General features: G+C 45.0%; 1 protein-coding gene and 1 pseudogene across 1 annotated transcript; both read left to right on the forward strand.

Moving 5' to 3' along the window:
• Positions 1 to 2,687: 2,687 nt before the first annotated feature.
• LOC142469451 (solute carrier family 46 member 2 pseudogene) lies at positions 2,688 to 4,184 on the forward strand (annotated as a pseudogene).
• A 1,981-nt stretch (positions 4,185 to 6,165) lies between these two features.
• Positions 6,166 to 23,375, forward strand: LOC142491334 (solute carrier family 46 member 2-like). Its single transcript, XM_075593749.1, has 4 exons — positions 6,166 to 7,798; positions 12,299 to 12,382; positions 15,826 to 15,982; positions 20,656 to 23,375. The coding sequence occupies exons 1-4, from the start codon at positions 6,697 to 6,699 to the stop codon at positions 20,714 to 20,716; spliced, it is 1,404 nt and encodes a 467-aa protein (XP_075449864.1). The 5' UTR covers positions 6,166 to 6,696; the 3' UTR covers positions 20,717 to 23,375.
• The last annotated feature ends 1,742 nt before the right edge of the window (positions 23,376 to 25,117 follow it).

Here is a 25,117-nt window from a genome sequence, read left to right on the forward strand (position 1 = left end):
CTGTCATGGTGATATTCCCCATTACCAACCAGCGGGAGACTCAGGAGTCCTGTTGCCAGCAGGTGCACCACAACACACATACATGTAATTGGGAGCAGATTACACCCACAGGGGCCAATATGAGATTGGGTGGGGGTCTGACCGATACATACATACATACATACATACATACATACATACATACATACATACATACATACATACATACATACATACATACATACATACATACATACATACATACATACATACATACATACACATTTTAAGTTATGGTGGTTGAAAAAGACAACAAAAAACCTCCACCGTTAGCATATAGCCAATAAAGAATATCACTTGTGAGCCCTTTCACATGTCTTAGACAGGTCTGCAACCGTGCCTTTCAACCATTATCACCTAGCATACTGTGCTCCCACTGCAGCAAGGGATTCTGGGAAATGACATGCAAATGAGCACTGTAGAGGGAGAAAGGGGGTGGCCCGGTATTAAAGGGATTGCACCCCATTTGGCCATCCCCTGACCTCACCAGGGAGACAAGGGGTTAACTGGGCTGCGATCCAGAAATGTGGTTTAACCCTTGTTATAGCATGAAAATGTATATTCCACTGTCCCCATACTTTATTGTTATATCTTGTTATATCAGTGTCTGCATCACGCACACACTGGGATCCATCCGGGAGGGCAAGGGTTAATAGTTCTTTAGTGATTATAGACCTTTGTGTAATTTTCCCGCCTTTTGAGGCACCATTTTGCAGAGTCCCATAGGCCGCCATTAGAGCTCAATGCATTTTAATGGCGGATCTTGCTGTTTTGGACCTGTTTCCCTCGAAGACCAGCAGGTGGCGTTCGAGAGGAGGAGCGGCGGTTTCCCATTGTAAGTCAATGGGCTCATTGACTTCAATGGAGATTCCTCGACGGCGCTTTCCAGGAACGAGTTGGTTGCCGTCCAAACCGCAAAACCGCAAAGCGGATACTTTTTCTGAAAAAGAGCTTTGATCACTGATTAGTCAAGTTTAACGTTAAGTGGCGTGGGAACCTACAGTTCTAGGGCACCCAGAAATAATATTCTTTTTGCCCCTAGTTCCTAGACCTCCCCCCACTCGACCACCACCGGGTCCCTGAATCCTGGACCCCCGAGAAGGGTCGTGCTGAGAGCGCGGGTCGCGCCATAGGTTCCAATGGCGGCGGCAGAAACAGCTCAGGAATTTGACTAAGTCCGAAAAGCTACAAACCATAAATCCATACCTCCGGTTCCGGAGGGTCCTGAGGGCGAAGGTTTGGGGTACCTGTAGGCACTGCTCCGGCATGGCTGCAGAACCATCCTTGACCCTCTTGGACCAACCCGACGGAGTATGGACCCCCTTTAAAGTTCGGTAATTCTCCCATAGACTTCAACGGCGGCCAATTTCCATTGACCGACTATGGCGGAGAAACCCCATAGACTTCAACGGCGGCGATGCCCCATTGAAAGTCTATGGCGGTGGATTCCCATAGCCGCCAACGGCTGCAGTTTGCCATTGAAAGCCTATGGCGGCAGAGCCCGTTGTTTTCAATGGGGATTTAGTGAAAAACCGTGATTTAATTTACAGCGGAGTTTTTTGTATTAAAATAGGAAACGGTTTAAGTGGTATTTGTGTAACTCCGGTTCCGAAGGTCGTAGCGAGCTGAAACTTGGACAATATGGTGTCCCAGTTCCGGCATTGAGATATGGGTAGTTTGGACCCGCTGGACCTAATGGAACCGGATATTTTAATATGTTTATATTTTACCTGTAATACTGTATCCCAAGGCAGGGATAAAACCCAGAGGAAATTCCTTGGAAATACAAGGAAAAATATGGTCAGAGAGGCGACCCAATGTCTAGGACTTAAGTACTGTTCAAAGGATTTTGTCACCTTCCCTGTTTTCCTGAAGGCGGAGACGCCTCAAACTAGAGTGGTTTGTGAGTGTCAGGTTTTACACCTGTGAACAAGGGGCATCCTGCCAGATATCCCTTTTGCTAGACTGGCTGGCATCCCTGATGTAAATGTGGGGCTACAGAAATGAGACCCTCAGGGTCCTAGTGCGCATGAGCTAACTAGCTGGGGGCATAGATTAAAATGTGTTCCGACGTTAAAGATTGACTACAGGTAATTGCTATCCAATAGCCTGTACTCAATGTTAAGAATAGGGTTGAAAAGATATATAAACTGTGGTCAACCCTATATCCATTGTCTTCTGATACCATCTTGATTGTTACCTGATTGCTGGAGAATTGCTACTTGATACTTCTCATTCCCCACCCCCAAGTAAGTCTTACTTCTTGCCTGTTACTGTACTATATTGCTGTGTTCACCTATTTAAGGAATAAATATACTTTATTATATCTAAGCCTCGTTCAGTTCAACCCAGTTATTTGGTGTATTATTATAGCCTGTCACAAAGCTCCCGTCACAAGCACACTGTCAGCTATTGCCTGGAATATCCAGAAATAACTGGAATATCCAGAACAGTGAGTTGTTCCTCATTCCTCCATGCTCTCCTCTTCCTTTTTTGACTTTTTTTTCTACTCTGCGATGAAAATACATGATGCAAGCTGTTAAAAAGCTAACTTCACATACATACCTGTTAGGTATGAGGAAGTGTCTTTGATTTTACTACAAATGCATTTTCTCAACTCAGTTTATTTTCATGTACAGTAACTCCCTTTAAAGCAACTTTCACTTGAAGAGTCCAATCAGGCCGATTGATCACCCCCTTCTGACTACGAAGCTGCAAGGAAAGAAAAGAGAAGGAATCTGCTTCCAGAACAACATTGATATGAGATAAACATGACGGCCTAGTTTGCTATAAAAGAAGCTCTGTTCTCCACCCTTAAAGATTTGTTTTTCCTTCTTCATTAGTACAGCTTCAACTGTATACCTCAATGAATGTATAATATAATCAGCCGAACAGGACAATAATTTTAGGCATTGGAGACACAATATCCTTAACCATGCTGCTGGTGAGGACCTGGATTGAACCTGTGGTTGCCGTAGCCCAGCTTGGGGGCTCTTTTTATGACACTGGACTGCTGATGGTGGTGAAGAATCACTATAACCAGACTAACTCCTCTTCTAACAGCTCCAGTGAGGATGCACTACAGAAAGCCATCTCAAACTTCTTTATCATTTACAAACTGATCACGAACTTGACCCCTTTGCTCTCTGCATATATCCTGGCAAAGATTGGTGACAGAAAGAACAGGAAGATCCCCATCTGTGTTCCATTGGTGGGGTACTTGGTGTCCATGTGGTTTCTGCTCTTTGTGATTCTTCTGGACTGGCCAATAGAGGTGTTATATGGCTCTGTTGCCTTCAATGGTTTAACTGGCGGGTTCACAACGTACTGGGCTGGTGTCATGGCCTTTGCATCATTAGGCTCCTCTGAGAGCGAAAGGTCTCTTCGACTCATTGTAATTGACAGTGTGTTTGGGTTGGCTGGTTTTGCTGGCAGTTTAATTTCTGGACATATCTTCGCTAATTTAAAAATAAAAAATCATCAAGGGACTGTTCTGGTCTCCTGGAGCCTTGCATGTTATATCTTCTGCCTCCTGTATACCCTTTTTGTTTTGAGAATTCCTCATTCTGAAGAACCAAACACTGAGGGACCTACATCAAGTATGGTGAAAGACAAACCCATCAAGGAAAACCTACAAGAGCCCATAAACACTGAATTTACAGAATGTAGCATACAGTTGGATGAAAGGTCCAGTGTTATCTCAGCAGCCAGCCCATCTGAAGGTTCTATAAATGTGTCTACCTCTAAAGTCATCATTTCTCTCCTGTTCATCAGCGCTATGCTATACAACGCATCTGTTAAAGGCGCTGAAGATGTAATTACTATATTTGTATTAAAGGAGCCCTTAAGCTGGGGTCCAGTGAATGTTGGTTATGGAAATGCTGCCGCCTACATGGTATTTGTCACCAGCTTCCTAGGGGTTTATGTTTTCTCCAAGTGTTTGGGTGATATAACCATGATCATTATTGGAATGGTGTCATTCTGCGCTGGGATTCTGATAATGGCCTTTGTGCGCTGGACTTTCCTGTATTACATTGGTAAGTAAAGCAAATATAAATACTACAATCCTGCCTTTCCCCATTATCTTTTACCATACATTGCTTCTACTGCAGCCAGACATTCAGGGTATTGACATAATAATGATCACAAAGTGTAAACAAACAGTAACTTTACTTAAAAGTGAAATATTGTATTTGATATATCAGAGCTTTTAGGACACTGTCTCAAAAACAAAATACACATATCATAAATAGATCTGTGACCTTCTCTTTCTTTCTCTCCTCAGACTCCCCTGTTCTTATCCTTGGGGACTTGAACTGCCATGTTGATGACCCCTCTCTCCCTTGGGCTTCCCACTTTCTCTCTCTAACCTCTTCTTTTGACCCTCAACAGTGGACTGCAGCCAGCACCCACAAGGATGGCCAATACCTAGACCTGGTTTTCACTAAAAACTTTCACTCTCTGATTTCTCCATTTCCCCCTTTCCTCTCTCTGACCATCACCTCATCTCATTTTCTCTCTCGCTTCTCCCCTTCTCCACCTCCATCTACACCTCTTTTCTGCATAAACCTGTGCTCTATTATCTTAACAGCCTTGATTCCACTTTACGCTCCTCCCTCTCCTCTCAGTTCTGCTCCAGACTCTAACAACCTGGTCAGGAACCACAACTCTGCCTTATCCTCTTCTCTTGATCCTCATGCCCTGCTTTCTCTCTGCCATCCTCCCCCTTCTAACCCCAGACCCTGGCTAAATTCCCACAGGAGGCAGGGTTGCCAGTAACTATCATGGAGGTGTGCCCTCAAACCCTGGTGAAGTGTCATATGTAGCAAAGGAAGTGACAGCATGCTTTGTGTCCACTGTTAGTGACACAGAGGTGGGTCTCTCTGGAGTCTATATATTACACAGAACTGCCTAAAGTTAGTTAGTCTAAGTCTAAGCTCAGTCCAAGTCTGAATCTAAGAGAGTAAGGAGTGTGATGCGCAAGGTTAAGCTCTGCTGGTCAGAGTGGCAAGTGACAATCTAATACACACTGTGTCCAGGGACCTGGCACAGTTGGTGATCTCCCTTAGGGGAGAGGTGGGAGAGCAACTCAATTAAGAGAGCGGAGGAACCTTCTGAATGGAGTACCTCCATGGAATGTGCGGCTAGTTTCGGCCGCTATGATGGGCAGTCTGCCACGAGACATGCAATTAAAGATGCCCTGGTTCAAGATACCCTTCCTGTGTGAGTCTGGAGTTATTCCTCAGGAAGATGCACCAAGGAGTTCCCTGTCAGATACTTCTCCCTGCTTCTGTAGGGATCCTGATGGGGTGGAGGCGCTGTACCAAATGTGAGTAGGACTCAGCACACTACCTCAGATGCCTGTCATGGTGATATTCCCCATTACCAACCAGCGGGAGACTCAGGAGTCCTATTGCCAGCAGGTGCTCCACAACACACATACATGTAATTGGGAGCCGATTACACCCACAGGGGCCAATATGAGATTGGGTGGGGGTCTGACTGTTACACACACACACACACACACACACACACACACACACATATATATATATATATATATATATATATATATATATATATATATATATATATATATATATATATGCGATAATGGTGAAAGACAGGGTTGCAGACCTGTCTAAGACATGCAAATGAATATACAGGAATATTTACAGTTGCTATATGCTATACTGTGGAGGGTTTTTGTCACTTTTTTTTACCCACCATAACCTTAATATATATATATATATATATATACATACACACACACACACACACACACACACACACACACACACACACACACACACACACACACACACACACACACACACACACACACACACACACACACACACACACACACACACACACACACACACACACACACACACACACACACACACACACACACACACACACACACACACACACACACTTTAAGTTATGGTGGGTGAAAAAGACAACAAAAAACCTCCACCGTTGGCATATAGCCAATAAAGAATATCACTTGTGAGCACTTTCACATGTCCTAGACAGGTCTGCAACCGTGCCTTTCAACCATTATCACCTAGCATACTGTGCTCCCACTGCAGCAAGGGATTCTGGGAAATGACATGCAAATGAGCACACAATTTGTCAGCTATTGCCTGGAATATCCAGAAATAACTCAGAACAGTGAGTTGTTCCTCATTCCTCCATGATCTCCTCTTCCTCTTTTAACTTTTTTTCTACTCGGCGATGAAAATACATGATGCAAGCTGTTAAAAAGCTAACTTCACATACATACCTGTTAGGCATGAGGAAGTGTCTTTGATTTTAATACAAATGTATTTCCTCAACTCAGTTTATTTTCATGTAACTCCCTTTAAAGCAACTTTCACTTGAAGAGTCCAATCAGGCCGATTGATCACCCCCTTCTGACTACAAAGCTGCACGGAAAGAAAAGAGAAGGAATCTGCTTCCAGAACAACATTGATATGAGATAAACATGACGGCCTAGTTTGCTATGAAAGAAGCTCTGTTCTCCACCCTTAAAGATTTGTTTTTCCTTCTTCATTAGTACAGCTTCAACTGTATGCCTCAATGAATGTATAATATAATCATCCGAACAGAACAATAATTTTAGGCATTGGAGACACAATATCCTTAACCATGCTGCTGGTGAGGACCTGGATTGAACCTGTGGTTGCCGTAGCCCAGCTTGGGGGCTCTTTTTATGACACTGGACTGCTGATGGTGGTGAAGAATCACTATAACCAGACTAACTCCTCTTCTAACAGCTCCAGTGAGGATGCACTACAGAAAGCCATCTCAAACTTCTATATCATTTACAAACTGATCACGAACTTGACTCCTTTGCTCTCTGCATATATCCTGGCAAAGATTGGTGACAGAAAGAACAGGAAGATCCCCATCTGTGTTCCATTGGTGGGGTACTTGGTGTCCATTTTGTTTCTGCTCTTTGTGATTCTTCTGGACTGGCCAATAGAGGTGTTATATGGCTCTGCTGCCTTCAATGGTTTAACTGGCTGGTTCACAACGTACTGGGCTGGTGTCATGGCCTTTGCATCATTAGGCTCCTCTGAGAGCGAAAGGTCTCTTCGACTCATTGTAATTGACAGTGTGTTTGGGTTGGCTGGTTTTGCTGGCAGTTTAATTTCTGGACATATCTTCGTTCATTTAAAAATAAAAAATCATCAAGGGACTGTTCTGGTCTCCTGCAGCCTTGCATGTTATATCTTCTGCCTCCTGTATACCCTTTTTGTTTTGAGAATTCCTCATTCTGAAAAACCAAACACTGAGGGACCTACATCAAGTATGGTGAAAGACAAACCCATCAAGGAAAACCTACAAGAGCCCATTAACACTGAATATACAGAATGTAGCAGACTGTTGGATGACAGGTCCAATGTAATCTCAGCAGCCAGCCCATCTGAAGGTTCTTTAAATGTGTCTCCCTCCAAAGTCATCATTTCTCTCCTGTTCATCAGCGCTATGCTATACAACGCATCTGTTAATGGCGCTGAAGATGTAATTACTATATTTGTATTAAAGGAGCCCTTAAGCTGGGGTCCAGTGAATGTTGGTTATGGAAATGCTGCCGCCTACATGGTATTTGTCACCAGCTTCCTAGGGGTTTATGTTTTCTCCAAGTGTTTGGGTGATATAACCATGATCATTATTGGAATGGTGTCATTCTGCGCTGGGATTCTGATAATGGCCTTTGTGCGCTGGACTTTCCTGTATTACATTGGTAAGTAAAGCAAATATAAATACTACAATCCTGCCTTTCCCCATTATCTTTTACCATACATTGCTTCTACTGCAGCCAGACATTCAGGTTATTGACATACTAGTGATCACAAAGTGTAAACAAACAGTAACATTACTTAAAAGTGAAATATTGTATTTGATATATCAGAGCTTTTAGGACACTGTCTCAAAAACAAAATACACATATCATAAATAGATCTGTGACCTTCTCTTTCTTTCTCTCCTCAGACTCCCCTGTTCTTCTCCTTGGGGACTTGAACTGCCACATTGATGACCCCTCTCTCCCTTGGGCTTCCCACTTTCTCTCTCTAACCTCTTCTTTTGACCCTCAACAGTGAACTGCAGCCAGCACCCACAAGGATGGCCACTACCTTGACCTGGTTTTCACTAAAAACTTTCTCTCTCTGATTTCTCCATTTCCCCCTTTCCTCTCTCTGACCATCACCTCATCTCATTTTCTCTCTCTCGCTTCTCTCCTTCTCCATCTCCATCTATACCTCTTTTCTGCAGAAACCTGTGCTCTATTAACCTAGCAGCCTTGATTCCACTTTACGCTCCTCCCTCTCCTCTCAGTTCTGCTCCAGACTCTGACAACCTGGTCAGGAACTACAACTCTGCCTTATCCTCCTCTCTTGATCTTCATGCCCTGCTTTCTCTCTGTCATCCTCCCCCTTCTAACCCCAGACCCTGGCTAAACTCCCACACGCGCATGCTGTGTTCCTGCACTCGTTCCTCTGAACGCCTCTTGAGCAAATCTCACACTCTCGCAGACTTCCTTCACTACAAATTTATGCTATCCTGTTTCAACTCTGCCCTCTCACAGGCTAAACAAACCTACTTTCTTCACTAATCAACATGCACAAGTCTAACCTATGCCTACTCTTCTCTGTCTTTCACTCTTTACTCAGACCACCCTCAGCTGCCTCTCCTTTTTCATCCATCTCACCTCAGGACTTTGCTGACTATTTTAAGGAAAAGGTGGAATCCATACGTCAGAAAGTCCCCTCTGTTTCCTCCTCCCATCCTACACTGCTTCTTAACTCTCCTCCTGCCTTCCTTGACTCTTTTTCCACTGTCTCAGAGGAGGATGTGTTACTGCTGATCTCCTCTTCTCCCTCTACCACTTGCCCTCTTGACCCCATTCCCTCCCATCTCCTAAAACCTCTTGCTCCTACTATAGTCCTTACGCTCACACACATTTTTAACTCCTCCCTCTACTCTTGTACCTTTCCCTCCTCCTTCAAACATGTATACCATTACTCAAAAACAGCAAGCTTGACCCTACCTGTCTTTCTAACTATCTACCTGTCTCCCTCCTGCCTTTTGACCTCCATGCTGCCAAAGACCGCGGTCATTACACTCTGCTCATATTACTCAACCACTCTGCAGCATTTGACACCATGAACCACCCTCTTCTCCTTCACATTCTCCATACTCTTGCTATTCGGAACAAAGCTCTATCCTGGATCTCGTCTTACCTCTCCCATCGTACTGTCAGTGTCTTTTCTCCTAACACCTCCTCATCTATAGATCTCTCTGTGGGGGTACTCCAGGGCTCTGTCCTGGGACCTCTTCTCTTTTCTCTGTACTCACTTTCTCTAGGTGACCTAATCACATCTCTTGGGTTTAAATATCACCTCTATGCCGACGACACAAAAATTTACTTTTCAACCCCTGACCTTACACCTGCTGTACAGACCAAAGTTTCTGAATGTCTCTCTGCGATAGCATCATGGATGGCCGTCCGCCGACTTAAACTTAGCATAGCAAAAACAGAGCTCCTCATACTTCCCCCCAAACCTGGCCCTACTACCTAATTCCACATTACTGTTGGAAGTAATATCATTCATCCAGTAGCCCAAGCATGCTGCCTAGGGGTCACATTCAACTCCTCTCTCACATTCAAAACATTTCTAAAACCTGTCGCTTTTTCCTCAGCAAAATTACTAAGATACGCCCTTTCCTTTGTTGCTTGACTGCTAAAACTCTGACTCAGGCCCTCATTCTCTCCCGTCTCAATTACTGCAACCTCCTGCTGTCCAGCCTTCCTGCCTCTCACCTGTCTCCCCTACAATCTATCCTAAACGCTGCTGCCAGAATCACTCTACTCTTTCCAAAATCTGTCTCAGCGTCTACCCTGCTGAATTCACTCTCCTGACTTCCTATAAAATCCCGCATCTCGCACTCAATTCTCCTCCTCATTTTCAAAGCTTTACACTCTTCTGCCCCTCCCTACATCTCAGCCCTAATTTCTCACTATGCACCATCCGGACTCTTATGTTCTGCTCAAGGATGTCTTCTCTCTACCCTCTTTGTATCCCAAGCCCTCTCCCACCTTAAACCTTTCTCACTAACTGCCCCGCACCTCTGGAGTGCCCTTCCCCCTCAATACCCAACTAGCATTCTATCTATCCACCTTTAAGACTCCCCTTAAGACACACTTGCTTAAAGAAGCATATGAGTAGCACCATGACTAATACTATGCACATGATACATAAAGCTTGGGCCCCTACAGACGCACTTAGCCGAATGTCCTCCAACTATCTCTGTTCGTTCTTCCTACATACCAATTAGATTGTAAGCTATTCGGAGCAGGGACTCCTCTTCCGAAATGTTACGTTTATGTCTGAAGCACTTATTCGCATGACCTGTTATTTGTATTATTTGTTATTTATATGATCGTCACATATATTACTGCTGTGAAGCGCTATGTACATTAATGGCGCTATATAAATAAAGACATACACACATACATACAAAAGATTGGAATCAAATTCAATTTCTAATATTGACAACTGGGTAATTGGTTTGATAGAACTTGCTGCTCTTAAGAAAATTCCCTTCAGAAAAACAACCTTTTTAATAACATATGGTCCGCCTTCCTAAGTTTGTGTAATTAAGAGACATTTTATATTATGTCCCCCTCTCCTTTTTCTTCTTCTTCTTTAGCAATTAAAAAGTATAGATTTTAATAGTGATACATTATTTAAAAAACATCCTTATTGAGTTATGTATTTCTTTTATTATACGATAACATGTTGGTGTATTTATTCATTTCATATAGTCACTGTAAGTGTTTACTGTTAATTTCATACAGTACGTAATCTTTATTGCTTTGTTCTGCATACATAAAACAACATTTTCATTCTCAAAAATTGATTTCAAGTATAATATACCAACTGAGAAGGAAATAACCACAATGGAACGATCAATCATTTACTTGCTAATTGACACGGAATACACATCATTTGTATTCATATGTACTGGGTATATTACAGTACATATACTTTACATGTTTGAGGTTGTGCATGGAATTTGTTGGCCCCACTAAACACTCATTTCCATCTGTCTAAACTTATTCTATGGGGGTGATTTGCTAAACTGGAGAAAACCAGCGCAAAACACAACGCCATCCAAAGGTGCAATTCTTTTACACTGGCTTTACTCTTGTTTTGCAACTGGTAGACTTTAGTACATAACCCCTTACATCGCAAACAAATTAAAAATACAAAGCAATCCTATGTAGCATACTCACATACACTCTAGGTTTATTTAATACTTTCCCCTAGCCTAGGAAGAAAACACCAATATATGCAGTTTAATTGTATAGATCATAACACGGTTTGTTCCGTCTTATTTAAAAAAAGAAAACCTGCATTTGCTGACAATTGCCCTTTCATAAAAGACAGCTAAAAGGTAAAAGGTGTACACTGTGCGTATTACCCAATAAATACATGTCCAGCGTGGCCAAGTTACATTACTTATTGGATTGTTTGAAAATACATTATTCGTGTTTCAAATTGACAATAAATGATGGTGCTTGGCAGTAAACACCTTCATGTTTTTAGCACTGATTCAGCAGATATGAAGCACTGATCGTGCAGGAAGGAAAATAGGTGCTAGCATGGCAGCCAGTGATTAAGGATGATGCCGCACATAATAATAATAATAATGTTCTTGTATAGCGCTGCTAGTTATACATAGCGCTCTACTGAAAAGGCGGACTCGTGGTGGAAAGACCAGCATTGTCATCCTACTGTAGTGCCCACGGTTATTCTAACACAAACCAGTGGTAATCGACAAAAAGACCCAGGTACATGCTGGATACATGCCTTAAACTTGCCTTAAACTAGACACAGCATTTCTGCATTGATTAATGGCCCATCAGATTAACAGCAGGGGTCCCTGGCAGTCCCATTCAAACTGAATGGGACTGCCAGGGACCCCTGCTGTGTTAATCCTATTGGTCATTAGTCAATGCAGAAATGCCTTAAACTAGCCAGGTTACACCCAGCACATACCCAGAATGTAACCGGGCTAGTTTAAGGCAAGCTTTAGAATACTCGTGGTCTCGTTGGTATGAGGAAGTGCCAATTCAATGAAGTAAAAATAAATTATAATCATGAAAAACAGTAGAAATTGGATATGAAGCATACATTATAGTTGGTGAATACATGTTCCATCTTGTCTTATTTCTTAGCTCGGGCTGTGATGATGTTTTCTCTGATCCCGCTACCAACTATTAGGTCTATTTTATCCAAACATGTACAAGAATCATCATATGGTGAGTGTCCGCCTTTTATTTCCAATATCATTCAAGCAGTTAACTTATCAACGTCTGAGGTCTATCTTGCCTGTGACCAAATAAACCAATGACCAATAACATGTTTGAGGGCCTAAATCTGTGTGATTGTGATCAGACACCTGTAACTACCTTAAAATATTGTTAACATTTGTTTGCACTCACGGCTAGTTAAAAGGCAGGAGAAGTGTGGTTTTCTGTAGATACAGTACGTTCTTTGGTGTAACAGAACTAGACACGGGAAAAGATCCAGCCCTCTCCGTCCATTATTTCATATTGGCAGCCTAAAAAAGAACAGGGTAGGATACAATTGCAGAAAAGTTACTTAACCAAGGAAATATGCATACAATTTATTATTTAAGAACTATTCATGAACCATTTGTTCAACAGTCCCATTTGGGCTGTGCACAGGAACGCAGACAGCTTTCCCAGAGCCCAGGAGGGGGGGACAGCTGGTACTGCTGTCCCAGGCCCCACCAGTCAAGGGGCCAGGTCTCCCTGCTGGCCACTTAAGGCCAAGTCCCCGCTGGCGCTGAGCGCGCTCATGCTTGGAGAGCGCTCCAACCATGAGCGCCAGGTGTCCTATTGTATGCGGGTGCGGGGGAGGGGGGAAAGGGGGAGGGAGCGGGGGGAAGGGGGAGGGAGCAGAGGGAGGGGGGGCATTACGGGCCAGCTGAGCGCGCGGCAAGTATACATTTTTTGTTTATGTAAGCGCACGAGCGCCGCGCGCACTGCGTGAGCAGGGACTTACATATATCTATATATGTACGTCTCCTCCGCAAGCGCCGCCCACTCAGCGCTAGCGGGGACTTAGCCTTACACTCTCTGCAAGCAAGCCCGACCCTCCCCTTTCTTATCTGCTGGTCCCTCCCCTTTCTTGGCTGCCGCTTTCCTCCTGCAGGACAGAAGTGTCCTCTGAGTTGCTCAGCCCCGCCCATCTGTCCCTCTCTTCTCCAGCTTCTTTGCCGGGCCTCTGCGGGCCTGCTGGGTTCCACCTTGCGCTGGCCATGCTGCTCCAGCAGGCCCATCCAAGGGCCCCAGGTAAGCCCACATGCCCCAAGCCCCCCTTATAACACTCTGCCAGGCACCTTACTCTCCCCATTGGGGGAGGCGCTTATGTGTGTGTGTGTGTGTGTGTGGTCTTATGTGTGTGTGTGCTTATTTGTGTGTGTATGTGTGTGTGTGTAGGGGGGCTTATTTGTGTGTTTGTGTGTGTGTAGGGGGCTTGTGTGTTTGTAGGGGGCTTGTGTGTGTAAGGGACTTGTGTGTGTTTGTGTGGAGGGGGGCTTCTATGTGTGTGGAGGGGGGCTTGTGTTTGTGTGTGTGTAGGTGGGCTTTTGTGTGTGTGTGTGTGTGTGTGTAGGGGGGCTTATTTGTGTGGTTGTGTGTGTGCAGGGGGCTTGTGTGTGTGTGTGTGTTTGTATGAAAGGGGCTTCTGTTTGTGTGTGTGTGCGGAGGGGTGCTTGTGTTTGTTTGTGTGTAGGGGGCTTGTGTGTGTAGGTTGGCTTGTGTGTGTGTGTGTGTGTGTGTGTGTGTGTGTAGAGGGGGTATTATTTGTGTGTGTGTTTTTATTGGGGAGGGGGGTTATTGAGAGTGAGGAAGGGGCAAGAAATACATGGGGAGAGGGACAGGTTGGGGGAGGTGTGAGGGTGTGTGAGAGGGGGGAAGGGTGATGTGGGGGTGTAAGAGGGGGTGAGAGCAAGGAGGTTTGAGAGAAGGGGGGGTTCTGACAAGGCCGCCGACATGTGGGTGGGGGACCCCGATGGAAACTTTAGTCCTGGGCCCTGGGAAAGCTGTCTGCGGCCCTGGCCCCACCCCACAACCCACCCCCAATCTCAGCAGCCTTGCGAGACCCCCACTCTATCTCTCAAACTCCCATCTCTCCCTCCCTCCCTCCCTCCCTCTCTTCTCTCATCCCCTTTTCCACGCCATACACCTCTCTCCCATGCCCGTACCTCTCTCTCAGCTCTCACTGGTGCCCCCACGTCTCTCCCCCGCATACAAATAATAATCCTTCTCCCCATACACATAATGACCCACTCCCCCATATACTTAATACCCCCCTCCCCATATACTTAATACCCCCCTCCCCATACACATAATACTCTCCTCCCCAATATACATAATATCCCCCTCCGCATAAAATAAATACACACAACCTCCACATCACTCACACTCACACACAACAAACCTCTGTGCCTTGCCAGACAGCCCCCCCTCCCCCCCAACTTCTAGCGCCTTCACCGGAGGCCAGACTCAGCCAGGAAGAGAGCCCTGCTGCAGGGGGGGAAAGCTGGGGCCTGACAGCCGGACGTGTATATTAGTCTTGCTGCCGAGCTTGCGGCAGTTGGGACCCGGCAGCTGACCCAGCCCAGGACAATTGTTCTGGTTCTCCCCTCTGTTGGCGGCTCTGGCTGTGGAAAGGATATTATAAAGCATGGAAAATATTGAAAATGATAGAGTTTAGACACGCATAATGGTCTGTGAAGTGCTTATGTTTCAAAAGCTGGACGTCGACAAGTCAGTCGTGCTATAGCATAACGAGTAGAGATAGAGAGACGAAACGCGTCAGAGTTCGCTCTGTGGCAGATTTTTTTGTGTACTAATAAACTAACCTTTATTTTTATTGCGTGGTGATCTATTCATACCCCGGCGGCAGCAGTGAACCGCCTTTCTACTCTCTATCTCTACTCGTTATACCTTCGGCTAGAGCACGCTGACTTCCTCTTCCGGTTTAAGGTTCACCGACGTCATCTCTGACCGGAGTCCCAGCGAGTCAAGACCGTGAGTGCTTGTTCTATTTTTGCTCCCTTCCCCTACCTCGGCAGTGAGGATCCTTATCCGTGGGTGACACTAGGTGTAGGAGGGCAGTGGCGGAGGGTAGCGGTATACTTAGCCTGTGGTTCCTCAGTTCAGGGGACACGGTGGTATTACTGCTATCTATTCCTCCTTACCACATCTAGCCCCTACCCGTAGATAGTCACGTGGCACGGCTCTAGAGGTGTGTCTTTCTATACGACATTATTCATTAAGGGACTTTAAACGGAAGAGTGTTTCATTTTATTTTAGTGTGCAATATGCTTCTGGACTTTGTGTAGGACTTGCCTGTATCCAATTGGTAGCACCAGTTTTTTCTCGAAGTGATTCTAGGACATTTGCGGTGCTATAGCATAAGACCTTTCCCTGTGCTGGAAGACACATTACAGCTGCAAGTTGTCTCTTGGCATTAACACTGCCTAGTAAGTAAATTAATATTAAAATATACTAAAATACTGTAAATAGTAAATGTGGGCCTTATGTAAGCTGAACTGTTTAATCTTTACTCATATATTGGCTAGGACTTACTCCTGTTCACTATTTGTTTGTTATCACTGGCTGTTCTCTATGAACACTCTTTGTTTAATTCTATTTGTGTTCTCTTTCAGGAAAAATCTTTGTTGTGCTTCAGTTGGCCTTAGGAATTGTGGCTGTGATCACTTCAACTGCATTCAATGAGATTTATCAAGCTACATTGGATTGGTTCAGTGGATTCTGCTTTATTATGATCTGCATCCTTTCCTTCTTCAGTCTTATTCTCATCAGGTAACCACCGGGGCTGTATAGAATCTGTAATATATATGTAGCCCCTTTTCCCCCGTGTCTAGGGAAACTATGTGTAGTGCTTACCTGATTGGCTCACAGGAGGCCTGATCCTCCACTGCAGGAAGCCTGGGGTGTACCTGATACTATCTGGTGACAGCACCTCCACCTGGGAGGGATCCCAGTGCAATTGAATAGCCCCTTCCCAGGAACACACAGCAAGAAATAATTACTATATACACACAGTGATATAATAACTGATCTTTACTGGTAACATTTACTGATAACACAAAATCATACAGGCCGCGCACGGCTGTACCCAAACAGTGCCCCCACTGTCCAACCACCACCATATACACACCCCAGTGAGGTTCCCCCAAAGTACTTAGGTGTCCTTGGCACCTTACCGTCCACAGAGCTGATCCCACCCCGAAGTGTGCTGTAGCACTACACACAGAATGTGTATGTGGTCGTTGGTGCACATGTTGAGATGGATACCTGCTGGGCACTCCAGCACCCGGGTACCGCCGACTGATGACAGGACCCATCTGATCCAACGAAGACATCCGCCTCTGGTTGGGGTGAACTCCCCTTTGAGGAGTGTCTCACCTTTGAGAGTCTCTCACTTGTGGTGGTGTCCTGGTCACAGACCACAGGCCGCACGTCACTGCATGGTATCTTTGCTGTGTCCCTGACACTATTGGGCTAATGGGGAAATGTCCCTATCTGAGGGGCCTTTCCCTGAAGCATCCACAAGCTAATGGTGAGTCGGGGCCTAGCTGGGGCCTGAAGGGGGAGTAGGCCTAGTCACCTGAGACACTACCCTACCCTCTTCTGTCCAGTTCCCGACTGAAGCATGGCTGCCAGTGCTCCAAATATATCTCTTTCTGTCAGGGGAATCCTCGCAGCCCTATTGGCTGTTCAGTGCCCATGTGCTTGCAGCCCCAGTGGCAGTTCCCCTGCGGATACTAACAGAACATGGCCACCGCTTCTACCTGCCACTGCGCATGCGCCCGGTACTCGTAATGGCCACCGCAACCCTCCTACCGCGCTGCACATGCACGAGAATTGTGCTGCGCATGCCCAATGACAAAATGGCAGCGCCCTGCACTCGGGCCGCCCCGGAGCCTCCGGAGCACCGGAGCGCTCCCTGCACTGCCCGCATCCCACTGCAACCTCCCTGACAAGCCGGCAGTTCCCCCGCCTAGACCAGAGGTAAGCAGGGAACCATGGGGACCAGAGGGGACCCAGTGGGACCTGGCTACATATATCAAAATCCTTATTGTTCTGTGATTACAGCTACATTTACAATTGATTAAAAAACATAAATACCTGTAATAATAGTTTTAGCTTTTTTAAATGTATAGTCATTCTCTTTTGCACAGACATTTGTAACTATAGCCAGGGAGATCTGATTAACTGTTTTGTGTAATAAACCTATAATTTCCCCATATGTAAGCCTTTTCCTAATTGGTCAGAAATATACAAGGTTAAACCTATTGTTTAATGAAAGCACCGGGAAGTGGCATTCTATGGAAAAACAATATATATAGGTATAGCCTGGCCTTCCGGCAGCTATTTCTTTTTCTGGGCCTTTCCTCTGCCAGTCCTGTTAGTACAGGCCACTGGGGGCACGTTGCTTCATCAAACAAACAACCATAGAACATAAAGGTAAACTACCTGGTGCAAGGGAGAAAAACACAGCATAAATACACAAATAATCAGCAAGGATTATATAAAGCCCCCTGTAATTGCACTCTTGATAGGTGACATTGTAAGGAAAATGTCATCTCACAGGAGGCCACTAAATAGCCTATTCCCTAGATAGGGTAAGCCGCAAAGGTCACACTCAAATGAAAATAAAGAATATTTTAATAAACAATATAAAAACTGACGAGACACCATAAAAATGCATAAAAATGCATGGACTAAAATCCCCAAATGTGTGGAGGTACGAAAATGGGCTGAGAACTAACTGTGTCCAAAGCCACACGTGTAAACTGACAGCAACTGTGCAATCCCACACAAAATGTGTGTGAGTGTATGCAAACTATATAATATATGATACACAGCAGTAAAGGATGGTAAGTGCTGAGAATGAACTCAGTATACTATGTATACTTTGTAACTGAAAGGAATCGGCGTTCTTCACGCTCCCCACACAGAGCACTCTCTCCCCGCAGGGAGCCCCTGGACACACAAAACAATCCTGCCTTACCGGCTTCCACGGCTCCTCGCCCCTGCTGCCGTCGCGGGATCACTCCCCTCGGCAATTCCTCTGCACAGCGCCGCGCGCGCCCACGCCCTCCTGCACACACACCTGCACCATCCACTGGCTCGGCTCACGCGCGTACACGAGTTACGGAGCACGCTCAGTCTGCACACTCTTCTTCCCGTCCCCTGGACCTCAGGCTCCGCCCCCGCACACTGCACGGGCATACTCAGGTTACCAACAAGACTCACCTGGCCTGTTATGCCTGCACCAATCTGCAGTGTCTCCCTGTAGCTCTTCCTGTCCCGCCTCCATTCCTAATTGGACCGTCCTGCTTTATCTAGCTCCACTCTGCTCTCAGTCTTTGCTCGACATAGTCTCTGTATGGAAGTACTTCTGGATTCTCTCAGTGTTTTCACAGGTTCTGACGCAGCTTGTACGACTACCCCCTCTGGCTCTCAATCTCGGCACTCCTTGGACAACGCTCACTCTGGTAACCCCTTGAACATGGCTTGGACTACGACCTATCTCCACTCTCCACTCCCTGACTTCGGCAAGGCATCCTTCACTCTATCTCTACAACCGGTACCGGCAAGTATTGTCTACCTTACTACACCTGGCCTGACAACGCTTCATACCACACTCTGGACACGCTCCCTTTGCTGCGGGTGCGTGTATTACCACTTCCCCCTTCAGCTCAGGGGACGGGTCTGGTCTGCGGGCAGCACCGGCGTAACAGTAACCTCCGTGAGGTAATATACAACCTGATACTGGGTGTCCTGCGTGTAACGTGCCGACAGCTGAAGCCCTGGAAAGTATCCGGAGCTATTCGTGCCTCCTACCACAAGCCACGTGGATGTCAGTGTAATGACGTCACGCGTACCCCGACGAACGTTTCGCGCGTCACAGCGCGCTTTCTCAAGGGGGAGGAGTAAATGCATAGTATGGTCAGACCTTAAATACCCTCCCTGAAGGGGAGAGGCGGATAACACATGCCTGAAAACATGTAGAGAAGCATCGTAGGGAAACACATAAAAAGGTAGATTTGTAGGCGGTCACTGCGTAGATAGGAACTCAGCCAGAGATGAGAGTTAAAATCAGCCTGATTTAGACATGGTGCTGGACATCACAGAGAGACTCCTATCCTCTGACGCGTTTCGTCCCGTGTAGGAACGATAACACAAAACAGCATATGATCATTCTAATAATAATAAAAATAAAATGAATTTCCTTCAAATGAAACAAGAAAGCGCAGAAGAAGACCACCTCCGATGCCTGCAGCCCACTGGAACTGCCCCCGCAGTCTCTTATTCCATATGCTGTGGAGCTGCTTCCCTGGGCTCAACTCTTTTAAATGGAGCTGAACTCTATGTCAGCCCTGGGAAGCAGCTCTACAGCATGTTGAATAAGTGCTATAAAGAGAGTTTCACTAACGGTTAATAAAGGAAAACATTGACGCTATCTGCAAATATTGCTACTAAAGGCCAATGGTAAAGCAGTGAAACGCGTTTTTTTACCGCTGAGATACATTGGTGATAATTTTACATTATTCATGCTATTCACTGAAGTTCGAAACCCGCCTCACTTACCCAATGGTTGCACTAAGCCTATCTTAACTATATATAATGGCTACAATATACAGCCAAGATAACACAAAACAACCTTGAGTGTAGTAGGTGATACAAATGAAAAAACATAAACATTTTATTATATTTTACCATAAAACCCCTTAGTAGCCAAACTGGCCACTACAGTAGGCAGCGTCAACCCATACCTAGCTTGATAAAGTACCTGCTGTTACGAAACGCGTAGGAGAGCACTATACCTCCTTTTTAATATGTTTTCTTAATAAACTACTTTTCATTCCTATTTTTTGACGCCGACGCCCTTTGGCTGCGCACTGCTCTCTTGTTGTTCAATACCTAGCTGGGTCTTTAGGTCTTCTAATGAGTTAATACAGTCTCTGCTCTAACATCCCTAACATGAAACGAATATGACTCTCCTATAATGGCATATAAACCATGGCATTACCATGGGGGTGAGCCATATTAAAATTGTAAAATATTGTTTAACAGTTTTTCATGGTTTAGTTATATTTATTGCTAGAGGTTGTGTTTAATGTTAACTCCTTTGGTCCTACTTGGGCCCACAAGGCATAGACTGTATAGTATAGGTAGCCCCTCTGGCATCACAGGTGGTAACACAATGCTGCCAGAGGATACTGTCATGATTATTATTACATTACCCCGTGGTACAAAAGTCCGATATTTGGGTGAAGATTGTTATCGTTAATGGAAGAAATTTCAAAGACTACTGCAGATCTCCTTCATTATTTCCAAACAATCCCATTATTTGCTTATTCTAATATACCTATTATTATCACTGATTTAAAAACTGTCAGTGAATCCTGGTTAAGGTCAGAGAAATTCTTCATCTCATTGGTATTATATTCTCTCCACTCCAGTGTTGCAGCCTGCAAGCAATACTCAAGAATTGATTACACCGGGATGCCCACGAATAATTGACCAGCATGAAGGACCTATATTTCATGTTATGTTATCATCAACGTGCTCTCTCTGGTTTAGTTAGTTAGTCTATTTTGTAAAACATATTTGCATTTTAAATATGTTGCACACTCTTGCAGCATGAGGATCTTTATGAATGGACCAAATCCATGCTATCTAATACCCCCTTTCCTAGGCCAGTGCAAGGGTATTCCGTGCCCTAGGCCAGGGTTGAACAAACTGGGGGGCGCAAGATTTTTCAGGGGGGGCATGGCAGTCACAGGGCCCCGCACTTCCCAGAGGCATTTCAATTAAATATCAGTGGAGCGTGCGAGGCCTCTGTAACTTCCCTTACCTTGGATTCCAGCGGCATGTCGTTACCATGGCAACTTGACGTCACATGACCCGCAGTGTCATTTGACACAGAGCTAATGTAAGGGGGGGTGAACAGGGGGGGCGGCAGCAGGGAGGGGACACAGGGGGAAAAGTTTGCGCACCACTGTCCTGGGCAAAGCTTCAGCCTTGCCCCCCCACCCCCACCAATTAACTTTCAGAATAAAAATTCTAACTGAACAATTCCTGACACTTTCTCTCCCCCACTTGCCCAACACTCTCCACCACTCTCCCGACACTCTCTCCCCCATTCTCCCTGACACTCTCTCTCCCCCATGTTCTCTCTCCCAACTCTCCCCTATGCTCTCTCTCCCCCACTCTCTCAACACTCAAGAGTGCATCCCTGACACTCTCCCCAATTCTCCCTGACAAAATTCTCTCCCCCATATTCTCTTGCCAATGCTCACTCTCCCCACTCTCTATCCTCCCCACTGACATTCTTTTCCACCACTGACACTCTCTCCCCTCCCCACCCCCACTGACACTCTCTCTCCCACCCACAGGCACTCTCTTCCCCCCACTGACACTCTCCACCCACTGATACAATCTCTCTACTCCCACTGACACATACCAGAACAGAAGAGATGTACTGTGACAATCGCCCCTCTTTTGTAGCGCTGACGTCTGTCTGGGTTAATTATACAAATAACAGGATCATACAAAGTATTACGTTGCTTAACCCAGGCTTCTGCCTGCTTTATTTTCATCCCAGTTAGGGACTGCAGCTTTAACATGTGTAGACAGGAGGCACTCAGCTATTAACCTTCAGCGGTTTACTCATATCAGTGTTATAATATTTCACACACTGTTACTTGTAGAAACATAAATAAATCATATAAACAAAATCCTATCCCATTCAGGGATCTAACTACACAGCAGAATCAGCCTCTCTAACTTCTGCTGGGCCAATTAACCTGGTTCCCTTGCTTAAAACAATGTCCTCTCATTTAGGGTCACAAGATACAGCATACAGTCTTTAGACACAGCAATAAACATTTGTTTGTCTTATCTGTTCGTGGTGGGAACTCGGTCCCCAGTGTCCAGGCAAATCTTCTGGTACTGCGATACTTGAAGGGGGCGTCCTCCCCGAACTGGATGCAGGGGAGCAGCGACACCCCCAGCCTCCAGGCTCTAAAAAGAGAGACTGAAAAGCAAACCTCTCTGCTCTAAATACCTGTTCTAGTGATTAGGAGAGCAGGTGAGGGAGAACTAGACACATTGTAAACTGTGGTCTGGATTTTCCATCCACCAGCCTGAGTAAATGTGAAGCTGTGGAATGGATCATTTTGCACTATTCCTGCACTTTCTGACCTAAAATGGGGCAGAAACCTGCCTAACATCTTTGGAGTACGTCACAATACACATACACACACACATACACACAACAGGACAGAACAGAACACAGACACACAGGACTCATTTCTCTCCAGTCCATTCTGCTTCCTCCTTTCCTTGGCCTTTCCCCCAGGCACCTGACTGGCTGCTTTACCCAGCACCAGCCAATTAGGATGGAGGAAACTGCCCAGCCCCCTGACAACGGCCCTGCTTTTTCCCTGCTTGGGTAATCCCCAACCCGGTTAGGAAACGGCATTAGGCAAATTAGACAGCTGCCGTCACTCACCTTTTTTCCACTCTAGGTGGCCACCTAGTTCGCCTAATGGTTAAAACGGTCCTGCCATGAACATCCACACCCCTTAACCTTAATACAGTAGACCCAGTTGTGTGACTGGATGCTTGTTTGTCCTTATTTGGTATCTCATTCTGTTTGTATGATACACATAGCTCTGTACCCCCCCCCACCCCCCTGTGGAATATGTTGGTGCTTTACAAATAAAGAAATGAAAAGTTCAGTCCGCGCTCTGGCTCTTTAAACTTGGAGTGTTGGTCCCTCTCAGTTCTTTTGCTGCTTCTGTGTTTATGAGGTGTCTCCCCCACCTCCAAATGTGGTCTCCACCGGAACCCCGATGGTGATACCAATATCAGCAAAACAAGAAAAAACACAAAAGCGCACCAAGATGAGAGATAGATATTGTATTAGCAACAAATAATAAAATTAGTAACTTACATATAAAATTTCTTTAATGATCCCCGATTCTGGTGTCTATCACAGGAGTAGGGCATCACATAGGACGTATGAAGGGTAATCTCAGTTCTGAGAGATCAGACCCGCGCGCTGGGGCTGTCTCTGTTCACTCTCCTGTCCTCCACGTGTGGTAGCGTTTTTGATAGCATAGAAACGATCGGAAATAAGCAGGAACGGTACACTTGAGTGTGTACTGGTGGTGGGTAGTGGTGTTTTCTTGTTTTGCTTTACAAATAAACAATGATAAAAAAAATATATTCACAGTATTGTTTATACGGTGTAAAATATCAAATGAATGTACTTTAATAAATAACATTAAAGGAGGATGGATCTAGCCTTATGTTTTTTTCCCGCCTTTGTGCATCAGTGATCACACTATAATGGAAGTAGAGGCTGAGAAGCTCTATTACTGGGGTTTGGAGTCTTAAAACATTTTGTGCTTTGGTTTTGCAAAACCCCGTTGGTTGAGCCTTTCTTGAGTGTTGACTTGTATTTCGTTTGGATATGAAAATTAATTCCGGAGTTCTACTGGGACATCCAAAAGTTAACATTTCAAACCAGAAAACCATGTCCACTATTTACATAAGCTCACCTACAGTATATACTAATCATAGAGGCTGTGGTTGCTGCTTAAAGCTGCCGATTAACATTATTTTTGTGATGGCTTCTATTGTTTTACTTATTCTATTCTCTTTGAAAAACGTTACTTGACAGAGCAGAGTGTAACAAAAAAGGCTCTTGCTTAGTTACTGTGGTACCTCAGTTACAGAATGTCGGCATGATATACATACAGTATGTAGCCTGAGTAACCTTCCCCCGGAAGAACTGGGTTAAAAAATACAATCAATTTCCTGCAGCTCTGGGCAAGGAGCAGCCATGGACAGCCGTAGCGGCTGAATTGCCACTCTGAATTTCTGCAGGTATTGGTCACCAACAATCCCCTGTTGTGGGGATATTTGTAAGATAACCTAAAAAAGAAAAGGCAGCACAGAAAACACCCAAATCACATTTTACAGATTTAATAATAAACCAATATCAGTGAGTAAAAAAATGCACTCAGAAGCAGTGCATGTGAAATTCGCATACTGTATACAAAAGCAGTCTTAAGTCACATGGTGAGCCAGACTGCATACAGCGTATAGCAAGTCCTAGAACTTTGCTACAGGTGGTGTGACATCACAATGTCACAAAGCATTGAAGCAAATGCTGCCAACAAATCACTTAACAGTTTCAGACTGGGCAATCTGATGGTAGTAACCCAACCCCCACCCCTGCTAATGTGGTAAGCCACACCCCTCCCGCTTTTGCAAATTAGGTGCGTAGGCCCAAATTCACTAGGCCCTGCCACCTCACTACCTCCTTCCAGGGAACAGGTGTTAACACAGGTTCTAAACCAGGTAAATATAAAGATACAGCACACATACATTTGTATAAGCAGTGTATTATTACATTTATTCCATCATAAATAAGTTCGCACAACATTTTGGGGGGAGAGACCTTTCATCGGGTGTCAATAATACAGTAACAAAACAAATAAATAAATAGACATGTGCAGTAGGCGCATCTCAGAAACTGGATGGACATCATTCTTAATTGGATAACTAACCACGTGATTGAATGTAGTACTAAACTAGACATAATATTTATCGTGGGGGGACCTGTTGGTAGACAAGTTACAATAATCCAGACTGGAAAGGCAAAAGTAATGCAGTGGAGTTTTAGCAGTAGGATGGCGCCGGAAATGGAGGATCTTGACAGATCTTGTGTGTGTGTGTATATGATGCATGTGTGGGTGTATGGTGTATGCATAGATATGAGGCATGTGTAGGTTTATGGTGTATGTGTATATATGTATACAGGCAAACCCCGCATTAACATACGCAATGGGACCGGAGCATGTATGTAAAGTGAAAATGTACTTAAAGTGAAGCACTCCCTTTTTCCCA

This window comes from Ascaphus truei, chromosome 1 (assembly GCF_040206685.1).
Source record: "Ascaphus truei isolate aAscTru1 chromosome 1, aAscTru1.hap1, whole genome shotgun sequence".
Taxonomy (NCBI): domain Eukaryota; kingdom Metazoa; phylum Chordata; class Amphibia; order Anura; family Ascaphidae; genus Ascaphus; species Ascaphus truei.

Bases quoted from the DNA above. Each gene is read 5' to 3' on its own strand.
- LOC142491334 (XM_075593749.1), top strand. From the start codon at position 6,697: ATGCTGCTGGTGAGGACCTGGATTGAACCTGTGGTTGCCGTAGCCCAG. The intron at 12,383-15,825 runs GTGAGTGTCCGC...GTTCTCTTTCAG, and splicing joins TGTACAAGAATCATCATATG to GAAAAATCTTTGTTGTGCTT. The intron at 15,983-20,655 runs GTAACCACCGGG...TCTCCACTCCAG, and splicing joins TTCAGTCTTATTCTCATCAG to TGTTGCAGCCTGCAAGCAAT.